General features: G+C 46.4%; 1 protein-coding gene across 2 annotated transcripts in view; it reads left to right on the top strand.

Moving 5' to 3' along the window:
• The window catches only part of wbp1la (WW domain binding protein 1-like a), a 122,316-nt gene that overhangs the window by 49,956 nt on the left and 45,149 nt on the right, over positions 1 to 27,211 (top strand). The window contains exon 2 of one of the 2 annotated variants that reach the window (XM_085994292.1): positions 24,054 to 24,093. The exons of the other annotated variant lie outside the window; for it this stretch is intronic. Within the exon in view, the coding sequence (XP_085850418.1) occupies positions 24,067 to 24,093 (27 nt within the window). The 5' untranslated portion in view covers positions 24,054 to 24,066. The remainder of the gene's footprint in view (positions 1 to 24,053; positions 24,094 to 27,211) is intronic. 2 annotated transcript variants of the gene reach the window in all.

Raw genomic sequence — 27,211 nt, 5'->3', positions numbered from 1 at the left:
GCAAACCATCAATCAATATACCTACTTGGACGCCTACCCATTGCCACGCATTGATGATATGGTTAATAAACTGGCCGAATACAAAGTGTTCTCAACTTACGATTTAAAAAGTGCCTATCATCAGTTACCCTTGAAGGTCTCAGATAAGCAGTACACAGCCTTTGAGGCTAATGGACGGCTATACCAATTTCGTCGCCTCCCATTCGGGGTTACTAATGGAGTGGCTGTCTTTCAACGGGCAATGGATGGCCTGGTTAAGCAGGAAAACCTAAGGGACACTTTTCCCTATCTTGATAACATTACCATTGCAGGTCACGATCAACAGGAACACGACTCCAACCTCCAAAAATTTCGGGATGCCCTCCATCGCCGTAATTTGACCCTGAATGAATCCAAATCTGTTGAGTCGCAACCGACCATCAACATCCTTGGCTACTGCGTAGGCAATGGTATCATTAAGCCAGACCCAGAAAGACTTCGCCCGCTCCAAGAGCTCCCGTCACCTAAGAATCCGGCTTCTTTACGTCGGGCTCTCGGTCTGTTTGCATACTACGCTAAATGGATTCCTCATTTTTCGGACAAAATCCAACCCTTGCTGCATGCTAGATCATTTCCACTGGGAACAGCGGCTGTTGCAGCCTTTAACCTTCTCAAAAAACAGTTGGAGAAAGCGGCTCTTCACTCCATTGATGAGAATCTCCCTTTCGTGGTTGAATGTGATGCCTCGGAGGTGGCGATCTCGGCTACTCTGAATCAGGAAGGTCGTCCTGTAGCATTTATGTCCAGGACCTTACAAGGTGCCGAGCTACATTATCCTCCGGTTGAGAAAGAAGCCACAGCCATCATAGAGGCAGTACGGAAGTGGAACCATTTTCTAGCTCGCCAGCACTTTACATTGATCACGGACCAACGATCAGTCGCCTTCATGCTCGATAATCGAAAACGAACCAAAATTAAGAATAATAAAATACAACTTTGGAGGATGGAACTGGCCTCTTTTGGTTATACCATTCTCTATCGGCCTGGCAAGGAGAATGTGGCCCCGGACACCCTCACACGGGCATTCTGCTCCACTATGTCATCCTCCACTCTCATGGATGTCCACAATGGTTTGTGTCATCCTGGCGTTACGCGCATGCTACATTTCGTACGATCACGGAATCTCCCTTTTTCCACTGGAGATGTAAAGAAAATATGCTCAGAATGCCGGCTTTGTGCGGAATTAAAACCTCAGTTCTTCCGCCCCTCAGATGGTATACTCATACATGCAACCCAACCGATGCAACGACTTAGCATCGATTTTAAGGGCCCAGTGCCCTCTTCAACTCGGAACACATATTTGCTCACCATGATCGACGAATATTCACGTTTTCCGTTTGCCTTCCCCCTGCTCCAATATGCTGGCGTCCACAGTAATCTGCTGCCTTGAGCAGGTATTTTCTCTCTGTGGCATGCCGGCTTATATTCACTCAGATCGGGGTCCATCCTTTATGTCAAGGGAACTCAAGGACTACCTCTCAGAACGGGGAATTGCTACAAGCAAAACAACACCATACCATCCCATCGGAAATGGGCAGGTAGAGAGGTATAACGGTATCATCTGGAATTCCGTACGTCTCGCTTTAAGATCTCGGGGCCTACCAGACCAGCAATGGGAAACAGTGCTTCCGGATGCATTGCACTCTATACGGTCCCTGCTTTCTACAGCCACAAATACTACACCTCATGAGCGGTTCTTTGGATTCCAGTGTCGCTCATCTCATGGGACATCACTCCCGTCATGGCTAACTACTCCTGGACCTGTATTACTCCGAAGATACGTTCGGACGTCTAAAAATGACCCTCTTGTAGACGAGGTCGAACTAACCGATGCCATCCCCACCTATGCAAACATACGATATTCCGACGGCCGAGAATCTACCGTATCATTACGGGATCTGGCTCCCTGCCCACCAGGACCTAGTGGGACATCGGGTGATGGCATTTCACCAGGAAACTCTTGGGACCTATCGGGTACCCCTCTCCAGGATCCTGATCGGACACCAACTAGCTTGGTGCCGGTAGAACCCCGTGCTCAAGGTTGCGACCCTCCCAGTACCGCGCATGAAAGTACTGATCCGCCACAGACCAGCTCTGCACCTCCCTCTGAACAGAGGCAGTCCGACTTTGAACCTATTGGGGCTCGTACTCGAAGCCATGATCTCCCCGACCCTTCACAGGGCAATCCAGGCCACACAGACTCTGACCAATGGCCAACCGCATGTAAGCGGACCAGCGACCCTCTACGACGGGAATCCAAACGGGTGCGACTCTTCCTTGTTCGGCGGCTGCGGACCAAAAGGTAGACCACAGCCTCCTAATCCTGCAGGAGGGAAGAATGTGATAAAAATGATAACTTCCGGGAAGTTATGTCATCACTTCCTGTGAACTATGAACTATGAACTGTGTACATACCTCACTTCCTGTCATATGTCACTTCCTGTTGGACTGGTATAAATACTGGTCTGTTCAGTATTGTAAGAGGCTTCTACCAGAGGCATGGTAAAGACCTCTCTTGTGTATATAGTGTGTTTATAAGTTACTTAAAGCTTACTTTAAAGTTAATTGATGGTAAGTCTCCTTTTTCTTACATCACCCAGCTTCTCCAGTCTATCAACGTAACTGAAGTCCCTCATTCCTGGAATCATTCTCGTAAATCTTTTTTGCACCCTCCCTAAGGCCTTCACATCCTTCTGAAAGTGTGGTGCTCAGAATTGGACACAGTACTCCAATTGGGGCCGAACCAGTGTTTTATACAGGTTCATCATAATTTCCACACTTTTGTACTCTATGGGCAGGATTTTCATTGGGCCGTGGAGGCGGGATTGGAGGCGTGTGGGGGGTTAAAATCCCCAAATCGGGGGGCACGAACCCATCCCGCCCCCAACCCGCCTCTATGCCAGTTTCAAAGGAGGCGGGTACCCGACCCGCACTGGGACCCGCCTCCCCGAGGCGGGAAGGGGATTAGTGCCAATTAACTGCCAGTTAACAGGCAGTTTTTAGCCTAATCCCTATTTTTATTCCTGAAGTGTGGGATTCCCGACGGCTCCAAACCACGCCAAGTTAGCGAGGCGGGCCGTCGGGCTGAAGGGCTTGGAGGGGTCGAGATGTCCGGTGTTCAGGTGAGTGATGGGTGCATGAGTGCAGAGGTAAGTGTGTTTGGTGTGTTTAAAGTGTTTAAATAAGTTTTACTTACCTTTACTTACTAATGCAGCCTTCCTTCCTTCAGGTCTCGGGAGTCCCTCATCTCACTGGCACAGAAAGCAGAATGGCTGCGAGCTGTCAAAAATTGCAGCATTCAGCTTTCTGTTCTGGGGAGATCTCTAAATCGTCCTGAGAGGAAGGAATTAACTTGTAGTACAGATTGTCAGTGTTTGACAGCTTCAAAGAGCTGTGAAACGCTGATATTTCATCTGTCAAAAGGTCTTGACAGATGAAATGTCAATCTGTGACATCACCTGTTGCTGGGTGGCCCTTAATTGGCCTGCTGAGCCCGCTGGGCGGCTCAACAAGGTCAATCAAGTCAAAATCGCGTGGGTTGGCTACAACTCGATGGAGGCGGGGACTATAACCCCGAAAGTTGTAGTCCCGCCTCCTACCCACCTCCTCAATGAAAATCCAGCTCTATGCCTCTATTTATGAAGCCCAGGATCCCGTAAGCCTTTTTAACTGCATTCTCAACCTGCCCTGCCACCTTCAACGATTTGTACACATATACCCCCAGGTGTCTCTGTTCATGCACCCCCTTTAGGATTGTACCCTTCAGTTTATATTGCCTCTCCTCATTCTTTCTACCAAAATGTATCACCTTGCACTTTTCTGCATTAAATTTCATCTGCCACGTGTCCGCCCATTTCACCAGCCTGTCTATGTCTTCCTGAAGCCTATCACTATCCTCCTCACTGTTCACTATACTTCCAAGTTTTGTGTCATCTGCAAATTTTGAAATTGTGCCCTGTACACCCACATCCAAGTCATTAATATATATCAAGAAAAGCAGTGGTCCTAGAACCACGGTGCAGCACGGTGGCATAGTGGTTAGCACTGTTGCCTCACAGCGCCAGAGACCCGGGTTCGAATCCGGCCTTGGGCGACTGTCTGTGTGGAGTTTGCTCATTCTCCCCGTGTTTGCGTGGGTTTTCTCCGGGTGCTCCGGTTTCCTCCCACAGTCCAAAGATGTGCGGGTTAGGTTGATTGGCTATGATAAATTGACCCTTAGTGTTAGGGGGATTAAATAGGTGGGGTTACAGGGATAGGGTGGGATATGTGTTGGTGTTACGGGGATCGGGTGGGATATGTGTCGGTGCAGGCTCGATGGGCCGAAATGGCCTCTATCTGCACTGTGGGGTTTCTGTGATTCTGTGAACCGACCCCTGGGGAACACCACTGTATACCTTCCTCCAGTCTGAAAAACAACCGCTCACCACTACTCTCTGTTTCCTGTCACTTAGCCAATTTCATATCCATGCTGCCACTGCCCCTTTTATTCCATGGGCTTCAACTTTGCTGGCAAGCCTATTATGTGGCACTTTGTCGAATGCCTTTTGGAAATCCATGTACACTACGCCAACCGTATTACCCTCATCAACCCTCTCTGTTACCTCATCAAAAAACTCGATCAAGTTGGTTAAGCACGATTTGCCTTTAACAAATCTGTGCTGGCTTTCCTTAATTAATCCACACCTACCCTTGCAAGTGACTGTTAATTTTGTCCCTGATTACTGTGTCTAAAAGCTTCCCCACTACTGAAGTTAAACTGACTGGCCTGTAGTTGCTGGGTTTATCCTTGCACTCTTTTTTGAACAATATGGGGGATAGGGCAGGAAAGTGGAGTTGAGGTTGAAGATCAGCCATGATCTTATTCAACGGTGGAGCAGACTCGAAGGGCCATTTGATCTACTCCTGCTAGTCTGCTCACGAACGTGTGTGTGGTGTGTGTGTGTGTTTCATGTAAAGGCTTGGCGCGCACTTGTACCAGAAGACTACACAGACACTCCGTTAAGAAACACAAAGCCATGCAGCGAACACTCTGCAGGAAATGCTATGTCAACTTGTTATTTTTTAGAAACGGACTTTAGCCCAACTGATGCTGCAGTGTTAAGTTGATTGCACATTTGGCATTGTGACAAAGGTAGTTAAACTGATCGGAGACTTGGGGCCAGATTTTCAGTGTGCCGTGAGGTGGGCTTTTAGGCGTGCGGGGGGGGGGCAAAAATCCCAAATTTGGGGGTCCCGACACCATCCCGCCCAAAACCCTCCTCCACGTAAGCTTCAAGGGAGGCGGGTACCCGCACCGCACTGGGACCCACCGACCCGAGGTGGGAAGGGATTAGTGCCAATTAACTGCCTGTTAACAAGTAGTTAACAGGCAGTTTTTAGCCTAATCCCTATTTTGAAGGGTGTCATGTGGGATTCCCGACGGCTCCAAACCACGCCAGGTTGAAGGTGAGTGATGGGTGCACGAGTGCAACAGTAATTGTGTTTGGTGTGTCTAAAGTGTGTAAAGAAGTTTAAATTACTTGTACTTACCTTAACAGCCTTTCTTCCCCTAGGCGTCGGGAGTCCATCACTCAGCCGGCACTGAAAGCTGAATGGCTGCGAGCTTTCAAAAGTGAAAGCCTTCAGCTTTCAGTGCCGGTGACGGTTCTAACTGAGTCTGCGTAGAAGGACTCAGGTTAGAAGTCAGACTGTCAGTGTTTGACAGCTTCAAACATCTGTGAAACACTGATATTTCATCTGTCAAAAACTCTTGACAGATGAAATTTCAGCCTGTGACGTCACCTGTTGCCGGGTGGCCCTTAATTGGCCTGCGGGCTCAACAAGATCAATCAAGGGAAAATCGCATGGGTTGGCCGCATCTCGATGGAGGCGGGGCTAAAACCCGAAAGTTGTAGTCCTGCCTCCTTCCCGACTGCTGAATGAAAATCCAGCCCTTGATCTTCAAACCCACCACCTGGAGTTATACTGCAGACTGACCTTGCTGAGCCAGCGCCAAGCTGCAGCGAGAATAGGGGGCTCCCTCCTTGGACACAAATGTTGATGGCATACTCTTGTCTCGATCTGACTCTGTAATGTCCAAGAACCCCCGTCGAGTAAAGTGTCTCGTGCATTTAAACTAACTTCCTGTTTCTGAGCGTGCCTGTTAACCATCCTGATCTCCAACCGCCCCAAAAAATTCTCCTTTGCACTGATGTGACAAATGAAATGCCTTATTCTAATTGACTTTTACAGTAAGCTTTGTTGATACAGAATAATTACCCACTCATGTATGTAATGCAAACGGCTTGTATTGCAAGGGTATTTTCGAACCCAATGATGTGTAGTGCACACAAATTTCTGGGATCGCGGCTTTGCGGACTTTTCTTGTTGCATGCTCGGGAGATATTACTAATCACTGGACCAAACCTGCTTTTCTATTTTTTCTACCAAAGTGGATAACTTCACATTTCTCCACATTATATTCCATTTGCCATGTTCTTGCCCACTCACTTAGTCTGTCTATATCCCCTTGAAGCCTCTTTGCATCCTCCTCACAACTTAGATTCCCTAATAACTTTGTATCATCAGCAAACTTGGATATATTACATTTGATTCCCTCATCTAAATCATTGATGTAGATTGTGAATAGCTGAGGCCCAAGCACTGATCCTTGCGGTACCCACTAGCCACAGCCTGCCAACCCAAAAATGACCCGCTTATTCCCACTCTCTGTTTTATGTCCGTCAACTAATCCTCAATCCGTGCTATTATATTACCCCCAATCCCATGAGCCCTAATTTTGTTTAATAACCTCTTGTGTGGCACCTTATCAAATGCCTTCTGAAAATCCAAATACACCACATCCACTGGTTCCCCTTTATCTATTCTGCTAGTTACAACCTCAAAAAACTCTCAGATTTGTCAAACATGATTTCCCTTTCATAAATCCGTGTTGACTCTGCCCAATCCTATTATTATTTTCTAAGTGCCCTGTTACCACGTCCTTAATAACAGATTCTAGCATTTTCGGCGGGGGAGTGGGACTAGCTTCAGTGCTCTTGCAGAGAGCTGGCACGGGCTTGAAGGGCCAAATGGCCGCCTCCTGTGCTGTAACCATTCTGTGATTCTCCCAACTACTGATGTCAGGCTAACTGGTCTGTAGTTCCCCGTTTTCTCCCTGCTTTCTTAAATAGTGGGGTTACATTTGCTACCTTCCAATCTGCGGGAACCGTTCTAGAATCTATGGAATTTTGGAAGATGACAACCAATGCATCCACCATCTCTATAGCCACCTCTTTCACAACCCTAGGATGAGACCATCAGGTCCAGGGGATTTATCGGCTTTCAGTTCCATTAATTTCTCCAGTACTTTTTTTTTTACTAATACTAATTCCTTTCAGTTCCTCATTCTTGCTAAGCCCTTGGTTCTCCACTATTTCCAGGAAGTTTTTTGCGTCTTCGTCCGTGAAGGCAGACACAAAAAAGTGCCAGGGCTTCCATGGAGCTACCCATACGAGAGCCCTATCAATACACCGTGCATTGTGAAGGACCGTAGCTGGGTTGTGGGTTGTTGCTGTGTTGCGAGCAGCAACCATGACGATAAGTGACCCAACCCTTGTGGAGGCATTGGTGGTGGGGAGAGAGCGGGGGGAGACCCAATCTGGCTCCATGCTCGCAGGACCTCGAGCTGCAATGTTTTAAAAAAGAAAAAGACCTGCGCATCTTTATCAGCTAAAATGCTGCTTTATCCAGTTCTTTTTTTAAATTTGTTTATGGGATGTGGGTGTCGCTGGCAAGGCCAGCATTTATTGCCCATCCCTAATTGCCCTCGAGAAGGTGGTGGTGAGCCGCCGCCTTGAACCGCTGCAGTCCGTGTGGTGAAGGTGCTCCCACAGTGCTGTTAGGGAAGGAGTTGCAGGATTTTGACCCAGCGACGATGAAGGATCGGCGATATACTTCTACGTCAGGATGGTGTGTGACTTGGAGGTGGTGGTGTTCCCATGCGCCTGCTGCCCTTGTCCTTCTAGGTGGAAGAGGTTGTGGGTTTGGGAGGTGCTGCCGAAGAAGCCTTGGCGAGTTGCTGCAGTGCATCTTATAGATGGTACACACTGCAGCCACGGTGCGCCGGTGGTGGAGGGATTGTGAATGTTTAAGGTGGTGGATGGGGTGCCAATCAAGCGAGCTGCTTTGTCCTGGATGGTGGCGAGCTTCTTGAGTGTTGTTGGAGCTGCACTCATCCAGGCAAGTGGAGAGTATTCCATCACACTCCTTACTTGTGCCTTGTAGATGGAGTCTTGAGCCACTCCTTGTACACAGCTCCAGGGAGTGTCAGAATAAATTAGCAGATACAGGAATCTGATGTCTTTGCAGGTCCTCCTCCCAGTGTCCGCTTCGATAATTCTGTGACGACATGCAGTCAGTACTGGGCACCACTATCTGGGGTTTATCTGGTGTTCATCAGATGCATTTCTTTACAGCCACTTGATGAGGCTGGAGTTCAAACAGAGCCCCTTTCTTCATCAATATGTCCAAAGTTTGAGGGTCTTTAGTGAGCAATGGAATTCTAGACTTCAAAAGGAATGGGTTGGCACAGCCTGTGACTGTTCAGATAGGAGAGAAGATTTTTCCCAGAGCTTGCTGACGTGGCCCTAGCGGGACAGTGCAGCGGCTATCACGTTTACAGTGCAGTGTGCTTCGATCAGGCGCGCTTCTGTACATTGCCAGTATGGTGTACACGCGCAGACTTAAAATTGGGAAGACTCCCGAGAGTTGTCACCTTCGAGATTATTAATGGGAAGCTCGGATCCATGACGACCTGATGCAATCAGGAGAGATTTAAAAAAATTAAATTCGTTTTTATGGAATGTGGGTGTCGCTGGCAAGGCCGGCATTTATTGCCCATCCCTAATTGCCCTCGAGAAGGTGGTGGTGAGTCACCTTCTTGAAGCGCTGCAGTCCGTGTGGTGAAGGTGCTCCCACAGTGCTGTTAGGGAAGGAGTTCCAGGATTTTGACCTGATTTGATTGTCTTTATTAGTTGAATACTGAAGGAGTTTTATATTTTTTTTAAAAGTTTACCTTGAAGCAGCTTACTGGAATTCAGCAACCCTTCTGACTTGTGAAAAAGCAAAACTGCTCCAAGGAAGGTGAGCTGTAAAGACTGATGTAGAGGCCTATTGCATTTTTGGACTTCTACCTCGGATATTTTTCTTGTGCCCTATGCCACAGTCACTCCGATAATTGACCCCTTGCTCTCTGCGAGCTGGAGTACGTGTTAAATGTCGGATATCTGGGTGGCTGTCGCAAGCTCAGGGGTCGAATTGAAACCCTTGTGGCTGTTGAAGGGCCTGCTGGAAATATCACATTCTCCCCCGCCACACCCCATGTGCTCTCCTCGACTTGAGATGGCAGTGAAATGAACACTCTTATCAGATTACAAAAGCAAAATAATGCGGATGCTGGAAATCTGAAATAAAAACAGAAAACGCTGGAAATGCTCAGCAGGTCAGGCAGCATCTGTGGAGAGAGAGAAACACAGTGTTAACGTTTCAGGTCGATGACCTTTCGTCAGAACTGGAAAATTTAGAGATTTAACCGATTTTAAGCAAGTGCAGAGGCAGGGAAAGCTGGGGGGTGGGAGGGGAGGGAAGAATAAAAGGGACAGTCTGTGATAGGATGGAAGGCAGGAGAGATTATATGACAAAAGGGATGATGGTGCAAGGCAAAAGGGGATGGTAATGGGACAAGTAAAGAAACGAGAGATGGGTCTAGAAGAGGTGTAGATTGTAGAAGAGGTATAGATTGTAGGCAACAAACAGATTTTTTTGACAATAAGTGTCTAGGTGAACGACAGTAAAGATAAAGCAGCAGCAGATTTACAGTAATGCATTGTAGCAACTCCACCTCCGAATATAGAACATTAACAGTCGGACCTCCTGCACCGAAACCCACAGTAAAACTGGACCAGGAACAAGGTGCCTGACCATAATTTTTTGAGAGGGTTCACTGCTTACCTGTCATGGCTTCTACCCAAGATATGTTCCCAAGCTGCTTTTGAAGTTTAACAAGATCAAATCTATATTTTCCGTGATTGCATTCGGCTGACTGACACCAAGAAAACGCTGAGGCTGATCTTCCTCGAAACAGTCTCCCGAGACAGTTGCTCGGGGAGCTGCCCAAATGTAATAGTTTGCCAGTCTAATGGCTAACTGAAAATATTTGCAAATTTTCCCCCCAATCACACAGACAGGATGTGCCACTGCGCATTTAATGATATTGGCACCTGATTATAACAGCACATCTTTCCACCCTGAACAAGACAAGCAGGTAAATTTAAGGTGCACATATATTAATCCCTCCCCGATACTTGCAGCAGGTCTGTTCCTAGCTATCAAACTACAGTAACTGGGTTATTTTCTTTAATTGTCTCTGTCTCTGCCTCAGCCCAGACTCGACTATTCCAATTCTCTAATACAAAAAGAAAATACAGGAAACTTTCGATTTACCGGCACCTAAATAACCGGAAATTTCGGTTAACCGGCAAAATTCAGGAGTAGGTTCAGGTAACTTTTATTACTTGCCTTCCTCCATTTGTTGCTGTGCAAGGGTGTGGCTGCAGCTGCTGCTAAGCTACAGAGACGCTTGCAACTTGTGGCCATTGTTCTGAAGCTGTTGCTAAGCAACAGGGTTTGTTGCTTTATACGGAGTTCTCAGCTCTCCATATCTTTTACTATAGCTTTCGGTTATCCAGAATTTTTGATGAACCGGCACCACGTCGGTCCCGTCAGTGCCGGATTAAAAAAAAGTATCCTGTACTGCAGATGCTGGAAATCTGAAATAAAAACAGAAAATGCTAGAAATACTCAGCAGGTCAGGCAGCATCTGTGAAGAGAGAATGAAGAGAGAAACTGAGTTAACGTTTCAGGTCGATGACCTTTCGTCAGAACAGATGAGTATCTCCAGCATTTTCTGTTTTTATTCCAATTCTCTACTGGCCTCTCACGTTCCACATTCCATAAACTTGAACTTATCCAAAACTCGGCTGCCCGTGTTCTAACTCGCACCAAGTCCTGTTCACCCATTACCCCCATGCGCTCGCTGACCTACATTGGCTCCCGATGCAGCAATCGTGTGTCAAACATGGGTCTCTTCATTTAAATCATTGCCGATGCATTTGTAAAAAAATGTCTATATTTTCCATAAATACCAAGGGTTCATGCAGCAATAAGCTGGGTTTGTTTGGGACTGATTGAAACAAATATTGTACTTGTGTCTTGACAGGAAAGGTAGATCGTGGCATATCACTCCTCTGTGTTTAATTAGGCTGCTGTGACGATGCTTATCAATAAAGCTCCAGGATATAAACTTCATAGATTTTGGCAGGTGCTAATTTGGTCGACTCCCTGATTTAGCCATGCAAAAAGTTCTAGTCTTGCTCTTTATAAAAAAAAATCTATCCATGGAAGTGAATAATACTCTTGTGTTTCATAAGTAATTCTACAGTTTTGAGGTCCTGGGAGCAAACAAGTAGGACGACAGACTCTTGATTTCAACAGTGTGCGCGCAGGGCAAGGAAGAGTAAATAAGATGGCACATTTAGAACTTAGAGAAAGGTTCATCTGACCAGTGACTGTAGCAGTGTTGACAAAACGTATGAGTAGACGGATTGACAGGGTAGATGCTGAGAGGTTGTTTCCCCTGGCTGGGGAGTCTCGAACCAGGGGGCATAGTCTCAGGATAGGGGGTCGGCCATTTAAGACTGAGATGAGGAGGAATTTCTTCACTGAGGGTTGTGAATCTTTGGAATTCTCTGCCCCAGAAGGCCGTGGATGCTCAGTCGTTGAGTATATTCAAGGCTGAGATAGATTTTTGGATTCTAGGGGAATCGAGGGATATGGGGATCGGGCGGGAAAGTGGAGGTGAGGTCAAAGATCAGCCATGATCTTATTGAATGGCGGAGCAGGCTCGAGGGGCCATATGGTCTACTCCTGCTCCTAATTCTTACGTTCTTATTTTATGTTCTTATGAGAGGATGTGGCTGAGAAAGTGAGGTTGGAAGCTGAAGGTCAGAGAAGAATTTCCCATCAGAGAAGCTGCTGCTTGTATCCTGTCCAGGAGCACAGGGAAGACTCCTCTTTACAAGAATATTTCCTGATACGAGAGCCGTATTCAAGTCTTCATGACCTTGGAATTTATTGATCCTTGGTCCTGTTTTAACAGTTATTGCACGTGTTAAAAATGTATTTAAAAAAAAAAAACTACCCTCTTTACCTACGGCTGTGTGTATGTGAATGCCGGGGAAAACTAGTGTTCAGGATGAGAGCGAGGGGTGAAGACAAGAGGGAATGAGGGAGGGAGAAGGGGAGGACAGCAGGGAGGGACCGAGAGGGGAGGGAATGAGGGAGGGAGAAGGGGAGGACAGCAGGGAGTGACCGAGGGGGGAGGGCGGGAGGGAATGAGGGAGGGAGAAGGGGAGGACAGCAGGGAGGGACCGAGAGGGGCGGGAGGGAATGAGGGAGGGAGAAGGGGAGGACAGCAGGGAGTGACCGAGGGGGGAGGGCAGGAGGGAATGAGGGAGGGAGAAGGGGAGGACAGCAGGGAGTGACCGAGGGGGTAGGGCGGGAGGGAATGAGGGAGGGAGAAGGGGAGGACAGCAGGGAGGGACCGAGGGGGGAGGACAGGAGTGAGGGAGGAGGAGGGAGGGTAGCGAGTGGGAGGGGAAGAGGACATAGAAAATTAGTAGTACTTTAATGATTAGGTGAGGCTGAATTTGGGTTTTAAAAGCCTGAAGACTGTGATATTAATTAGGAGACAGAAATCTGCAGTTAATGAGGTGCTGGGAAAGAATGAGTTTGAATAGGAGATGGGGCAATGAATTTTCATTTCTTATGGGCTGGGTACAAATCTGTATTTGTTTTGAGGCACGATGGCTAAGCAGGCGGGCAATTGAATTTTATTTTTGATTGTGATTTTAATAAGAACTCCTGTTTCAGAGGTGGGGTGTGAAGGAAGTCTTGTCCCTTCAGCCACCTATTAAAAATGGGAATACAGGAATCCCGCCCCAACCGTGGTTTTGCCATACGCGGATTTCAAGTAGACACGGTTTCCTCTTTGCGACAACTTTTTCCACCTGCGGCAATGAATTTTGCGTATATGCGGTTTTAAATTTAGGATTAAGGTAAATAACATGATTTTATTGCTTTTATATTTTTTATTGTGTTATTTGAACATTTACACTGTATTTGCCAACCACGATTTTACTAACCACGGGGATTTCCAGGGACGTATCCCCCGCGGTTGGGGAGGGATTACTGTATTGTAATAATACCTGCGCCTCAATGAAAGGCCCAATGTTGGGCGAACAGCATTAGTTACATCCGTTCCTGCTGGTGTTTTAATTTTATAAAAGTATTTACTCCAGTTAAAGATATTATTGGCTTCCAGACCAGTATCTAATTTATTTATTTAAAACCATGCTATTTTCTTCCAATATACTTGGGATTTCCAGCTAGGCTAAATCACGGTGGGCTGCAAAAGGCCTGACGTGTAACTGCATTCCCGTGGAGAGTTTTTTTGTTGTTGCTGCAATATTGTGTGTGCCTTATATAAAGTTTTTGAAAAAGTTTTCATGAGGAAGTTGCTTTGTTGCATGCTTGCCACGGTTTGTCAGTTTGTGCTATAATGGTAAAGGTGCAAGTCACAAGTGCCTTAAGTAAATCTCTATTTGGGGAAGTACGAAAATAGCAGGTCCAGAATGACGCCAGGGCTTAAAGGGTTAAAGTATGACGTCAGGTTGCATATATTTGGCTTGTATTGAGTTTAGAGAGATGATCTGACCGAGGTGTTTAAAATGATAAAGGGATTCGATAGGTTAGATAGAGAGAAACTATTTCCTCTGGTCGGGGGGAGTCCAGAACAAGGCGGCTTAACCTTAAAATTAGAGCCAGGCCGTTCAGGGGTGATGTCAGCAAACATTTTTCACACAAAGGGTACTGGAAATCTGGAACTCTCTCCCCCGCAAGAGGCTATGGATGTTGGGACAGTTGGAGCTTTCGAGACCGAGGTGGATAGATTGTTGTTAGATAAGGGAATCAAGGGATTTAGAGCAAAGGGGGATAAATGCAGTTGAGGTTCAGATTCGCCACGATCTAATTGAATGGCGGAGATAGGCTCGAGGGGCTGAACGGCCTGCTCCTGTTCCTGTGTAACTGTGCATCTGCGTCTCACTGGGGCTGTCATTGTCTACAATCCAATCCTGTTAATTGGGATGTTTGTGGTGGGGAGGAAGCAGTTAATTGATCATTTATTGGGCTGCAAACAGGATACTGGGAGTCAGTTGGTACCAAATAGTGTTTGTACTTAACTGAAGTCAACTGTACCATGGGAAAAAATTTAAAAAAAACACCCCTCCACCCTCTTGTAGAGTATCAAAGTGTTACTTATATAAGATCAACATGTTCTTTACCAAGCATCTACAAACCTTTTGTTATTTCTTATCAGTTGCTCTGCGGCATTGCAAACTTTTTAAGGGTTACTGTTTAGGGAAATTCTACCGAGTTCACAAAACTGCAAACATGCCTCGCCGCGTCACAGCATGACTCATACAATTGTAGCTTTAAGTTCCTCGAAGTCCACATCACGGAAGACCTCTCAACACCTCCTCTCTGGTGAAGAAGGCCCAGCAGCGCCTATATTTCCTAAGGAGGCTGAAGGGATGTAATCTGTCACCCCTGATCCTCTCTAACTTTAACTTTTACCGCTGCACTATAGAGAGCATCCTGACAAACTGTATCACAGTATGGTATGGCAGCTGTAGCCACTATGACCGGAAAGCCCTGCAGCGGGTAGTCAAAACTGCCCAACGCATTACCGGCACCCGGCTACCGACCATAGAGCACATATACCAGAAACGCTGTCTACGGAGGTCACGGTCCATCATCAAAGACCCTACCCACCCCAGCCACAGTCTGTTTGCCCTCCTGCCATCTGGGAGACGCTACAGATGCATTCGCACCCGTACGACCAGATTTAGGAACAGCTTCTTTCCCAGGGCTGTCATCCTACTGAACTCCACAAATAAACTCTAAAGCCTGCACATCTGCCAATGCACTTTATTATGGTTATATTTATGTTAATATACTACAAGCCAAATGTATGTTGAATGTTTAAATGTCTTAATCCAAATGTACACTCTCGGGAGCCGCAAGCCTACATTTCGTTGTACTGCACTTGTGCACTAACAATGACAATAAAAGTTGATTTGATTTGATTGATTTGATTTGATTTGTGCAGCACAGAAGGCCGCCATTTGGCCCGTCATGCCTGTGCCAGCTCTCTGAAAGAGCTATCCAATTAGTCCCTCTCCCCTCGCTCTTTCCCTATCGCCCTGCGAATAGTTCCTTTTTAAGACTTGTTTGCAATGTGTACAGTGTGTGGATGGCATGTACGAGGACTGGAGAGAGGAGTGTTGGGAAAGTCTGTTGATTGCAGCCTTTGTGGTAGTGTTCGATTAAACCCTGCACTAGACAGGCATGTTTTTGTGGTTTGTTAGGCAAGCTGGCATGTCTCCTAACAGGGAAGGAAGCACAGCTACTGGATAGAGAGGAACAAACTGATGCGACTGTAATCCAAGTATGTAGTCACTGTCTGCTGCCGCGGTCGATGAACTTTGAAACTTAAAGCAGTCACAATTCACAAGTCTTTCTTTTAAAGCAGTTTTTATATTCCAAACTCAATTTTTTTTTTCCAAGAGCAAGTTTTGCGCCACTGGGATCTTTTTATTAAAAACAAAAGGTGCAAACAGCTGATTCATTTGATGTTTGACCATCTTGCTTTCTCACTTGCTTGAATATTATTCTGAGAAGCAGGGAGGGGTTACTGTCTCTGCTAGTGTGAGGAAATTGAATTTTCGCATGGCCCTTTTCATAGAATCATACAATAGTACATTCGGCCCATCGAGTCTGCGCCGGCTCTTTCGAAGAGCAATCCAGTCAGTCCCACTCCCCCGCTCTTTCCCCATATCCCTGCAATTTTGTCTCCTTCAAGTATTTATCCAATTCCCTTTTGAAGGCTACTATTGAATCTGTATCCACCGCCCTACCAGGCAGCACATTCCAAATCCTAACCACTCGTTGTGTAAAAACGTTTTTCCTCATGTCGCCTCTGGTTCTTTTGCCAATCACCTTAAATCTGGGCCCTCTGGTTATCGACCCTTCAGCCATTGGAAACAGTTTCTCTTTATTTACTCGATCCAAACCCTTCATGATTTTGAACACCTCTATCAAATCTCCTCTTGGCCTTCTCTGCTCCAAGGAGAACAACCCCAGCTTCTCTAGTCTATCCACTGGAACCATTCTAGTAAATCTCTTCTGTACCCTCGCCAAAGCCTTCACTTCAAGTGCGGTGCCCAGAATTGGACGCAATACTCCAGCTAGGGCTGAACTAGTGTTTTATATAGGGGAAGCATAACTTCCTGGCTTTTGTACTCTATGGGCAGGATTTTCATTGAGGAGGCGGATAGGAGGCGGGACTACAACTTTTTGGGTTGTAGTCCCGTCTCCATCGAGTTCTAGCCAACTCACGCGATTTTGACTTGATTGACCTTGTTGAGCCCGCCCAGCAGGCTCAGCAGGCCAATTAAGGGCCACCCGGCAACCGGTGAAGTCACAAATTGATATTTCATCTGTCAAGAGCTTTTGACAGATGAAATATCAGCGTTTCACAGCTGTTTGAAGCTGTCAAACACTGACAATCTGTACTCCAAGTTAATTCCTTCCTCTCAGAATGATTTAGAGATCTCTCCGGAACAGAAAGCTGAATGCTGGAACTTTTGACAGCTGGCGGCCATTCTGCTTTCTGTGCCGGTGAGATGAGGGACTCCCGAGACCTGAAGGAAGGAAGGCTGTAAAGGTAAGTAAAACTTCTTTAAACACTTTACACACACCAAACACACTTACCTCTGCACTCATGCACCCATCACTCACCTGAACACCGGACATCTGGACCCCTCTAAGCCCGACGGCCCGCCTCGCTAACTTGGCGTGGTTTGGAGCCGTCGGGAATCCCACACTTCAAGAATGAAAATAGGGATTAGGCTAAAAACTGCCTGTTAACTACCTGTTAACAGATTGTTAATTGGCACGAACCCCCTTCCCGTCTCGGGGAGGCGGGTCCCAGTGCGGGTTGGGTACCCGCCTCCTTTGAAACTGGCATGGGGGCGGGATGGGTTCGTGGTCCCCCCCCCCCCCCCCCCCCCCCAATTTCGGGATTTTAACCCCACACATGCCTCCAATCCCGCCTCCACGGCCCAATGAAAATCCTGCCCTGTGCCTCTATTTAGAAAGCCCAGGATCCCAGATGCTTTATTATCTGCTTTGTTAACCTGTCCTGCCACCTTCAACGATTTGTGCACCAACACCCCCAGGTCACTCTCTTGTATCCCCTTTAAAATTGTACCGTTTAGCTTGTATTGTCGCTCCCTGATATGTGTTTCTTAAAAATCTGCAGCTGGCAGTAAATGCGTGGTTCTGTCCTACCTGGCTTTGTTTTAGCCTGGTACCTGATGCAGAATGGCACAGGACAGTGTAATGTAAAGGAGAGTGTGGTATCTACGGCAACCAATGCAGCAACTTAAAAACATCTATAGAGTTAAAATGACAATTGGTGAAAAAGGTTTGCGTCTCTGTCAATGTTAAAAGGGAGAAACATTTAACAGAAACCTGTTCTGTGGACTTATTTCAGTGATGTGCCAAATGCTAATATTTTTACTCTGACCTTGACAGTCTAGAAAGGGACAGTATTTCCTATTTTTAAATGGGTGAAAATCGCATTGAATCCAGCCAAGTATGCGTCTTGTGCAACAAATTGTAGGTCGAGAGCAGGCCACTGGTTACATGACCCACTGACCAACAGGATCTGACCAAGTCGTGCATCTTTCATCCCGCTTGCTGCTGCTGTCAATCCCGCTGTTGCCACTGGTCCCACTCTGCATCTAGGTCTAAGGCTGTGGTTCCCATTCCCTATCCAGCTACAGGTCCACTCTACTTCATTGGCTGTAAAGTGCTTTGGGGCGAACTGTCTGATGTAATAAAACTCACTACACACTTGGTTTGAGTATAAAGCAAGGCTTTAATCAACTTGTTTCAGAACATGGAGGTCTAGTTGTATTTCACTAGTTCCTTGTCTTACAAAATGTCCCTGGCAAGCTGGGGCCCACGCCTGTGTATTTATACTCCTTGGACGACGCCACCAGCTGGCCGTCCAGCGTTATTTCACAAGTAGTTTCTTGATGAATGATGAGATTTATAACACTGACGTCGTGAAAGGCACTATAGAAATGCAAGTTTACAACTGAGGGGTTGTAACTATTAGGAAAGACTGAGCCGGCTGGGGCTCTTTTCTCTTTTTAAAAAAAAAAGAGAGAGATAGCTGAGGGGTGACCTGATAGAGGTCTTAAAAAAGTTATGAAAGTGTTTGATAGGGTAGACGTAGAGAAGATGTTTCCACCTATGGGGGAGGCCAGAATTAAGGGCCATAAATACAAGGTAGTCACTACAGGAAACTTTCTGGTATCCGGCACTGACGGGACCGAGCTGGCGCCGTACCATCAAAACTGCCGTAGAAACCAGCGCTAATGTTAAAACATACGGAGCTTTTGAGCTCCGTGTGAATCAACAAACCCTGTTGCTTAGCAACAGCTTCAAAACAGTCGGCCGCAGCTTGAAAGCATCTCTGTAGCTAAGCAACAGCTTCAGCTAGACCTTGCAGAGCCTGACTGGAAAAAAAAAAGCAACGAGAAGTAAAAAAAATTTATCGGAAACGGCTCCTGACTTTTGCCGGTAGATAGAGCTTTCCGGACATTTAACCTCCGGTTAAACGAAAGTTTCCTGTAATAAATCCAATAGGGAATTCAGGAGAAACTTCTTTACCCAGAGAGCGGTTAGAATGTAGAACTCGCTACCACAGGGCGTAGTTGAGATGAATAGTATAGATGCATTCAAGGGGAAGCTAGAGAAATACACGAGGGGGGAAAGGAATCGAGGGATATGCTGATAGGGTTAGAGGAAGTAGGGTGGAAGGAGGTTCATGTGGAGCACAAACACCGGCACGGACCAGTTGGGTCGAATGGCCTGTTTCTGTGCTGTAAATTCTATGCAAGTCTTTCTTTCACTTCCCACTCCCAGTCCTGTGTGTGTTCTGAACTGACTGCTATGCCTTAGAGGCTTGCAGGGTGGACAGTACACTCACAGGACTGGCACAAAACCATGGAGACCAAACTGTTGGGAATTCAGCCAACGATATCTTGATTTTGGATTTGTTTTGGTATTTTTTTTTAAATGTATCTGCTGGTGCTGTTAAAAATAGGCACGGGGCATATCTTTATGATGGGTTTGTTAGAGTTCACGTTCACCTTCACATCTGAAATTTACCCTGATTTAGAGAATCATCAGGTGAACTCAACTTGGCCGCTATTTTCCTACTGCCTGGTGCCCAGTTATGTGCAGTACTGGTCGATGTTTATCTTTAGATCTAATAATGAACACAATCAGGACCTGTCTGTTGTATGCAGGCTCCATTGTGACCTTAAGGCAATGACTTCAGACAGTGATTGGCTGAAATAACAACAGAAAATGCTGGAAAAACTCAGCAGGCCAGGCAACATCCATGGAGAGAAAATAGAGTCAACGTTTTGAGTCAAACTCTTTGTCAAGACTGGAAAGGCCCAGGGAATGAAATAGATTAAGAGGCCAGGCTGGGAGAGAACAAAAGAGAAGAGACATTAAGAGGTATTCAAAACGAGACGAGATGGTGATAGGACTAGTGGAGACAAAAGACGGCTCTGGATTAGTGATTGGCTGAACTGTCAGATAGATGCTACACAGAATGGAGTTTGCCAAGAAGGGGAAAAAAAACTCACTGAAGATCATTTTTAAAATTCCTTTCCGCAATGTGGGCGTTGCCGGCAAAGCCAGCATTTATTACCCATCCCTAGTTGCCCTTGAGAAGGTGGTGGTGAGCCGTTGCCTTGAACCGCTGCAGTCCGTGTGGTGAAGGTACTCCCACAGTGCTGTGAGGGAGGGAGTTCCAGGATTTTGACCCAGCGCCGGCGATGTATTTCTAAGTCAGGATGGTGTGTGACTTGGAGGTGGTGATGTTCCCATGTGCCTGCTTGTCCTTCTGATTGATAGAGGTTATGGGTTTGGGAGATACTATGAGGTACAGGTTGACCTCAGACCAAGTTTGGCAGATGCCCATAGCCGTCCACTATCCTATCGGCTAGAGTTTGAGGTATTGGATCTTGTGAAAGAGCGAACACATTGCGATGGAAGTGAGTGTACAGTGATGGTGGGGCCTTGGTTGGGTTGACATCTGATGTGATTAATTGGTGATCCAATTTATTGGACCTGTAGTTGTCAGGTGTTCAGATTATGATAACCGTGACTACTTTTGAAGGATATTTAAAGGAAATCACCTTTGAGGTTCCAAACTTGTGTACACGACATATCATACCCAGTGTAAATTCACCTTTCTCCATTTGTTTATTTTACTGTTGAATCTAGTGTTTGGAACTACTAGTTAGACTATGTAGGGAAACTTAGAAATACTAGCAAATTACCCCTGGCATTAGCCACGGTCAATTGATGAATACTATTTGTTTATTTGCAACATGGAAGAGTTCAAAACTCAATTCACAGAGCCATCTAGTGGCCAAAGCCTGCAACCGCCTCGCGACCATTGGACGTAGCAAAATTGAATGGGAAATGCTGACCGTATAGACTAAGCAAAAATCATAACAGCAGGAAGAAAGGTTCGTGGACAGGACGTGCATAGATTTTTTTTTTAAATTATGTACTCTAGGAGTTGTTGATGTCGGTCCAGAATTGTGATGAAACTATAATTAAGTTTAATGCACATCACCTCTTGGTTTCCATGTAGTTTCAGCAAGTGACAGCGATGTCGTTGTATACAGTGAGAGTGTTTCGACAGGAACTGATGGCTGTCCTCGGCATGTGGCGAAACAACCACTTTGAAATTTGTTTGTGTAGGTGAGTTAGAAACATAGAAGATAGGAGCAGGAGTAGGCCATTCGGCCCCTCGAGCCTGCTCCGCCATTCAATGCGATCATGGCTGATCATCCAAATTCAGTACCCTGTCCCTGCCTTCTCCCCATATCCCTTGATCCCTTTAGCCTTAAGAAATATATCTAACTCCTGCTTGAATATATTTAATAAGTTGGCCTCAACTGCCTTGTGTGGTAGAGAATTCCACAGGTTCACCGCTCTCTGGGTGAAGAAATTCCTCCTCATCTCTGTCCTAAATGGCTTACCCCTTATCCTTAGATTAGAGTTGAATTAGCAGCAGGAGCTAGATAACACTGGAGCATTTTATGTTGGTGGCGATTGTTTGCTTTTTAATCAATATGTGCTCTTTTTCTGGCTTAATAAAATGTATACTTCATAAAGTCTGTAGGGAAAAGGCATCCTACATCAATTTTGTTTTCTCTTTGGCCCCTCAACCTATTTCTGCCAGTTTTCTCTCCTCCCCTGGTCCTGGTCCTGAAGGCATTGATTCCTCGTTGGGGAGTGAGTGATACCTTCCAGTCCCTCGCACAGGTAGCTATTTTTCTGATGCTGCATAGTCAGCGGGCTGTTTGATTGTGGAGAGGTACTGAGCTTTGAAACATAGAAACATAGAAGATAGGAGCAGGAGTAGGCCATTCGGCCCCTCGAGCCTGCTCCGCCATTCAATGAGACCATAGCTGATCATCCAAATTCAGTACCCTGTTCCTGCCTTCTCCCCATATCCCTTGATCCCTTTAGCCTTAAAAAAATATATCTAACTCCTTCTTGAATATATTTAATGAATTGGCCTCAACTGCCTTCTGTGGTAGAGAATTCCACAGGTTCACCACTCTCTGGGTGAAGAAATTCCTCCTCATCTTTGTCCTAAATGGCTTACCCCTTATCCTTAGACTGTGACCCCTGGTTCTGGACTCCCCCGCCATCGGGAACACCCTTCCTGCATCTAGTCTGTCTAGTCCTGTTAGAATTTTATTAGTTTCAATGAGATCCCCTCTCATTCTTCTAAACTCCAGCGAGTATAAACCCAATCTCTCCTCATACGTCATTCCTGCCATCCCAGGTATCAGCCTGGTGAATCTTTGCTGCACTCCTTCCATGGCAAGAACATCCTTTGACCCTCTCCTCACCTGACATGCGCACAGATTTTCCTCTAGCCCCAGAGTCACAAGGCCATTTGGAGCTCCTCTCCCGAAATCAGCTAACACAGCACCAGTGGGTGGAAGCTGGGACCTCCCTGGCCACTTCGGCTCAGCACACTAGACAGAAAATTTGCAACTAAACTGTCAAGGGAAACCTTTTTTTTCCATTGGGATTTGTCCCACCTACCACCCTCCGTAAACTTGAGCTCACCCAGAACGCTGCTGCCCGGATCCTAGCTCACACCAAGTCCCGTTCACCCATCACCCCCCACCCTGTGCGCGCTGACATACATTGGTTCCTGGTCTGGCAGTGCCTTGATTTTAAAATTCTCATCCTTGTGTTCAAACCCCTCCATGGCCTCGCCCCCCTCCCCATCTCTGTTACCTCCTCCAGACCCACAACCCCCTGAGATCTCGGCGCTCCTCCAATTCTGGCCACTTGAGCATTCCCGATTTCCTTCGCCCCACCATTGGCGGCCGTGCTTCCAGCTGCCGAGGCCCTAAACCCCGAAAGTCCCTCCCTGAACCTCTCCGCCTCTCTGTCTCTCTCACTCCTCCTTTTAAGATGCTCCTAAAACCTACCTCTTTGACCAAGCTTTTGGTCATCTGTCCGAATATCTCTCTACGGGGCTCGGTGTCAAATTCTGTTTGCTAATGCTCCTGTGACATACCTTAGGATCTTTTATTACGTTAACGGCGCTTATATAAATGCGAGTTGTTGTTGATAATATAAAGCTTTGGACAAATAATCTTTCTAGGTCTGTTTTTGTAAGGAATAAAACACGTGAAGTCATGTTTTTTTCATTCGTTCTCGGGATGTGGGCATCGCTGGCAACGCCAGCATTTATTGGCCATCCCTAGTTGCTCTCGAGAAGGTGGTGGTGAGCCGCCGCCGCCTTGAACTGCTGCAGTCCGTGTGGTGAAGATGCTTCCGCAGTGCTGTTAGGCAGGGAGTTCCAGGATTTTGACCTCTATCCCTTGTGCTTTTGTCAGTTCAGCATGGAAAGACACCAGCCACCTCTCCTTCAGCTGAATCTTTCGGCAGCTGTGGGTAGTGGAGCGGGCCCAGGAGTCGTGTAGCCTGATCCTGCTCCTATTTCGTGTGTCTAATTCTGTTAGATTCAGGAGATGGTTCTGTGATAGTAGATTGGCGGTTAGGATCAGATCAGCCATGATCTTATTGAATGGCGGAGCAGGCTCGAGGGGCCGGTTGGCCTACTCCTGCTCCTATTTCTTATGTTCTTAACAACGTGAGTTCAACACTGGCACGGCTGCAGTACTCACAGCCTGTTGGAGTACGAGATGTCTTGCCTTCAAAATTAGGGTGAGGGGCACAGGCAGGGAGGAAAGCTGGAGATGATGGTTGAGAGGATGACTAATAGGCAATGGTTAGGTCTGTTTATGGCAGCAACACTTAAAACAGGAGTGCGATATTTTAGCGTTTAGTCATAAATAGCCACAGCCATTTAAGACATTTGCTTGTTTATGCTCTTGGGTATTGCCGTGTAACTGTAGGGTGGTGTCGGCTAAACAAAATTCCGGCCATGTTTTTGAACTTCTGCTTCTCGATAGTAAAACAGCTGACTGGTGGATGAGCCCATGGTGTGCAGTGATGTAATCAATTCTTGGCAGTTACCGCTGCTGCAAAGCCCAGCAGTGTCCGACGTGAGCCTTGTCTCTGAGGCTGTTTACTGACATTCTCTGGCGCTTTTACAAACATTGAAATACCACAGGCGGTGAGGCCTGGACTGCAGATGGCTGGGAAGTGGTTGCTTGCCCGACGATGACTGAAGTTCAGTTTTCTCATTCTTCACCCAGGTTTGAGTTCACTATGCCTTTCCTTCTGGACTCCAAACAGGTAATACTGCTGACTTTTTGCTTTCACCTGGAATTTGCTCAACACCCCCCCCCCCCCACCGCCTCTCCCCGGCTTGTGTGTTTGACTTGGGGTATTCTTCATGCCTGATATGCATGCAGTTTATATCATTTTTACAGCAGCACCCTGCACCGTCAGAATAAAATATTTGGTGCCCCTCATGCATGGCATTGAGACTTCCAATCATTGTCCCGTAACACTGGATTGCTAGATTTAAAATAAGTCGCGAAAGGCGCTACATAAATGCAAGTCTTTCTTTTCTTTCTAAGACACAGCATGTACAAGTTTGTACGGTGCCAAGGTTGATGATGTAAGGGTGATGGGAGAGTCATTGTTTGAACAGATGGGGAAGGACTGCACACGAGATAGGGTATCTCGCACTCCTCACTGACTTGTTTGTGTTCTGTTTGTGGTGCTTGTTCCTCCGGAGGGGTCTCTTTTATTTTTCTTGCTCCTCTTAGCATTACTTTCACTCCTTGCTTTCTGTCTGACTTTCATAATCACAGTTTCCCCCATTGCATGCTCTGTTTTGTTCCTTGCTTATATTGCACCCTTCCCCTCCCCCCTCCCATCTGCTCAGGAATCCATTCCATCCTTCTCTGTATACATCTCTAAAGAAAGAAAGAACCTGCATTTATATAGCCCCCTTTCACGACCTCAGGATGTCCCAAAGCGCTTTGCAGCCGATGAATTGTTTTTGTAATGTAGGAAAACACAGCGAGGTTCCACAAGCAGCAATGAGCTAAATAACCAATTAAACTTCTGAACTCCAAACAGGTAGTACTGTGACTTTTTGCTTTCACCTGGAATTTGCTCAACCACATCCACCCCCCCCCCCCGCCTCTCCCCGGCTTGTGTGTTTGACTTGGGGTATTCTTTATGCCTGATTCGCATGCAGTTTTTATCATTTTACAGCAACACCCTGCACCGTCGGAACAAAATATTTGGTGCAAAAAATATTTTGTTTCTGGTGGCATTGGTTAAGGAAAGGGCGGTGGAAGCAGATTCAACAATAACTTTCAAAAGGGAATTGGATAAATACTTGAAGGGTAAAAATTTGCAGGGCTGTGGGAATAGGGCAGGGGAGTGAGTGGGACTAATTGGAGAGCTCTTTCAAAGAGCTGGCACAGGCACGATGGGTTGAATGGCCTCCTCCTGTGCTGTATCATTCTATGATTCTATGAATACATGTTGGCCGGGACACTGGGAGAGCTCCCCTGCTCTTCTTCGAATGGTGCCGTGGGATCGTTTACATCCACCTCGTGAAGGCAGGTGGAATCTCGGTTTAACGTCCTGCGTGACAGACGGCACCTCTGACAGTGCAGTAGCCCCTCAGTGCTGCACCGGAGCCTCGACCAAGATAACGTGTTCCAAGTCTCCGGAGCAGGGCCTCCAGCCCACAACCTTTCTGACTCTGAGGCGAGAGTGCTGCTACTGAGCCACGGCTGACGCCTACACACGGGTTAGGAAGAAAAGTGACAAAAAGCTGACCCAGGTAAATTGTGTTCTATTTTGAAAAGGGTCAAACCCTGGCAGACAAGTTGAAAATTTGGAAGTTGGGACTGAGAAGCAAAGTCAGGGGGAGCCTCTTCCACCCAATAGGTAATCGAGTTTTAGAATAAGTTACAGGGAAGGACACTAACGCAGACAGTATAAATGGGTTCAAGTGGCAATTAGATACGTTTCTGGATGGAGAAGGAATTGAGAGGTATGGTAAGAAGGTGGGATCGATCTATCAATGAGGGACAGGTTAATAGGTTTCTGGTGGTGTTAGCCACAGTGTGTTTCATCTGTCTGCAGGAACACGGCAGAAGTTTCTACTATCTGAGGATTTTTTTAATGGTGACACTCACTTCCCTCCCCACCCCAATGTTCTCCCTGCTCCTCCTAGCCTCTTGTGAAGTCCTAGACCCCTTGCTGGTGTACAGCTTTTCCCCTCTCCCCTGTTCTCGAGCACTACGCCTAGGAATGCCCTCCCGCCGCCTCCCAGTGCTCTGGTGGTTCGTATGTCCCTTTGTAGCATTGACCTGCTTGAGTAACTCTATTTTGCCCAAACTTGTTGGTTTCTTTTAACATTGAGCAACCTTCGAAGCAGTATCTGCATGTCTGCACACGTTAACTTGACACTTCGGTGAGATAAAACTTGATGTGTCTTTCTCCGCAAGCACTGATTTGTTTATACCTAGTTTAAAAACAATAATTTCAAGGTGGGAACTTTTCTTGTCTCTTTGCTGATGTGGCTATTTTGGTGCATTGCCTCAACTGCAAACTAGTATATTGAAAAAGTAGTATATGTATTAGTTGTGAAATTGTGAGAATGCTGCCTGTTTTTTTAACTGACCCTCAGGTGAAGTGGTGGAAAAATAGTTATTTTGGGCCTGCCTGGTACATTGTCCCTGACTGTTGACACCCCAGTCCAGCTTTCTGGTAGAATGCCCAGCAGGAGGGTAAATAAAATGCACCCATTTTTTAAAAAAAAAAAGAAAAAATAACATGCAAGCACTCAATCATAGACTCTTACAACACAGAAGGAGGTCATTCGGTCCATCGTGCCTGTGCCGGCTCTTTGAAAGAGCTCTCCAATTAGTCCCGCTCTCCCCCTACTCTTTCCCCACAGCCCTGTGAATTTTTCCTTTTCAGGTATTTATCCAATTCCCTTTTGAAAGTTACTATTGAATCTGCTTCCACCGCCCTTTCAGGCAGCGCGTTCCAGATCACAACAACTCGCTGCGTTAAAAAAAACATTCTCCTCATCTCCCCCTCTGGTTCTTTTACTATTTATCTTAAATCTCTGTCCTCTGGTTACCGACCCTCCTGCCACTGGAAACAGTTTCTCCCTATTTACTCTATCAAAACTCTTCATAATTTTGAACACCCTCTATTAAATCTCCTCTTAACCTTCTCTGCTCGAAGGAGACCAATCTCAGCTTCTCCAGTCTCTCCACGTAACAGAAGCCCCTCATCCCTGGTATCATTCTAGTAAATCTCCTCCAAGGCTACCTGGCACAATCTAATTGTATACTTAAAAATGCTAAATGCCACTTGCGCTAGTCCTGAATGATTTATTATTGGCATGTACAGCTACATTTAAATTCCTCAG

The sequence above is a fragment of the Somniosus microcephalus genome, chromosome 8 (genome assembly GCF_052327205.1).
Source record: "Somniosus microcephalus isolate GS21.2 chromosome 8, FLI_Smic_1.0, whole genome shotgun sequence".
NCBI lineage: Eukaryota > Metazoa > Chordata > Chondrichthyes > Squaliformes > Somniosidae > Somniosus > Somniosus microcephalus.
Note: the sequence above shows the minus strand (reverse complement) of the source record. Positions and strands in the feature narration are given on the sequence as shown.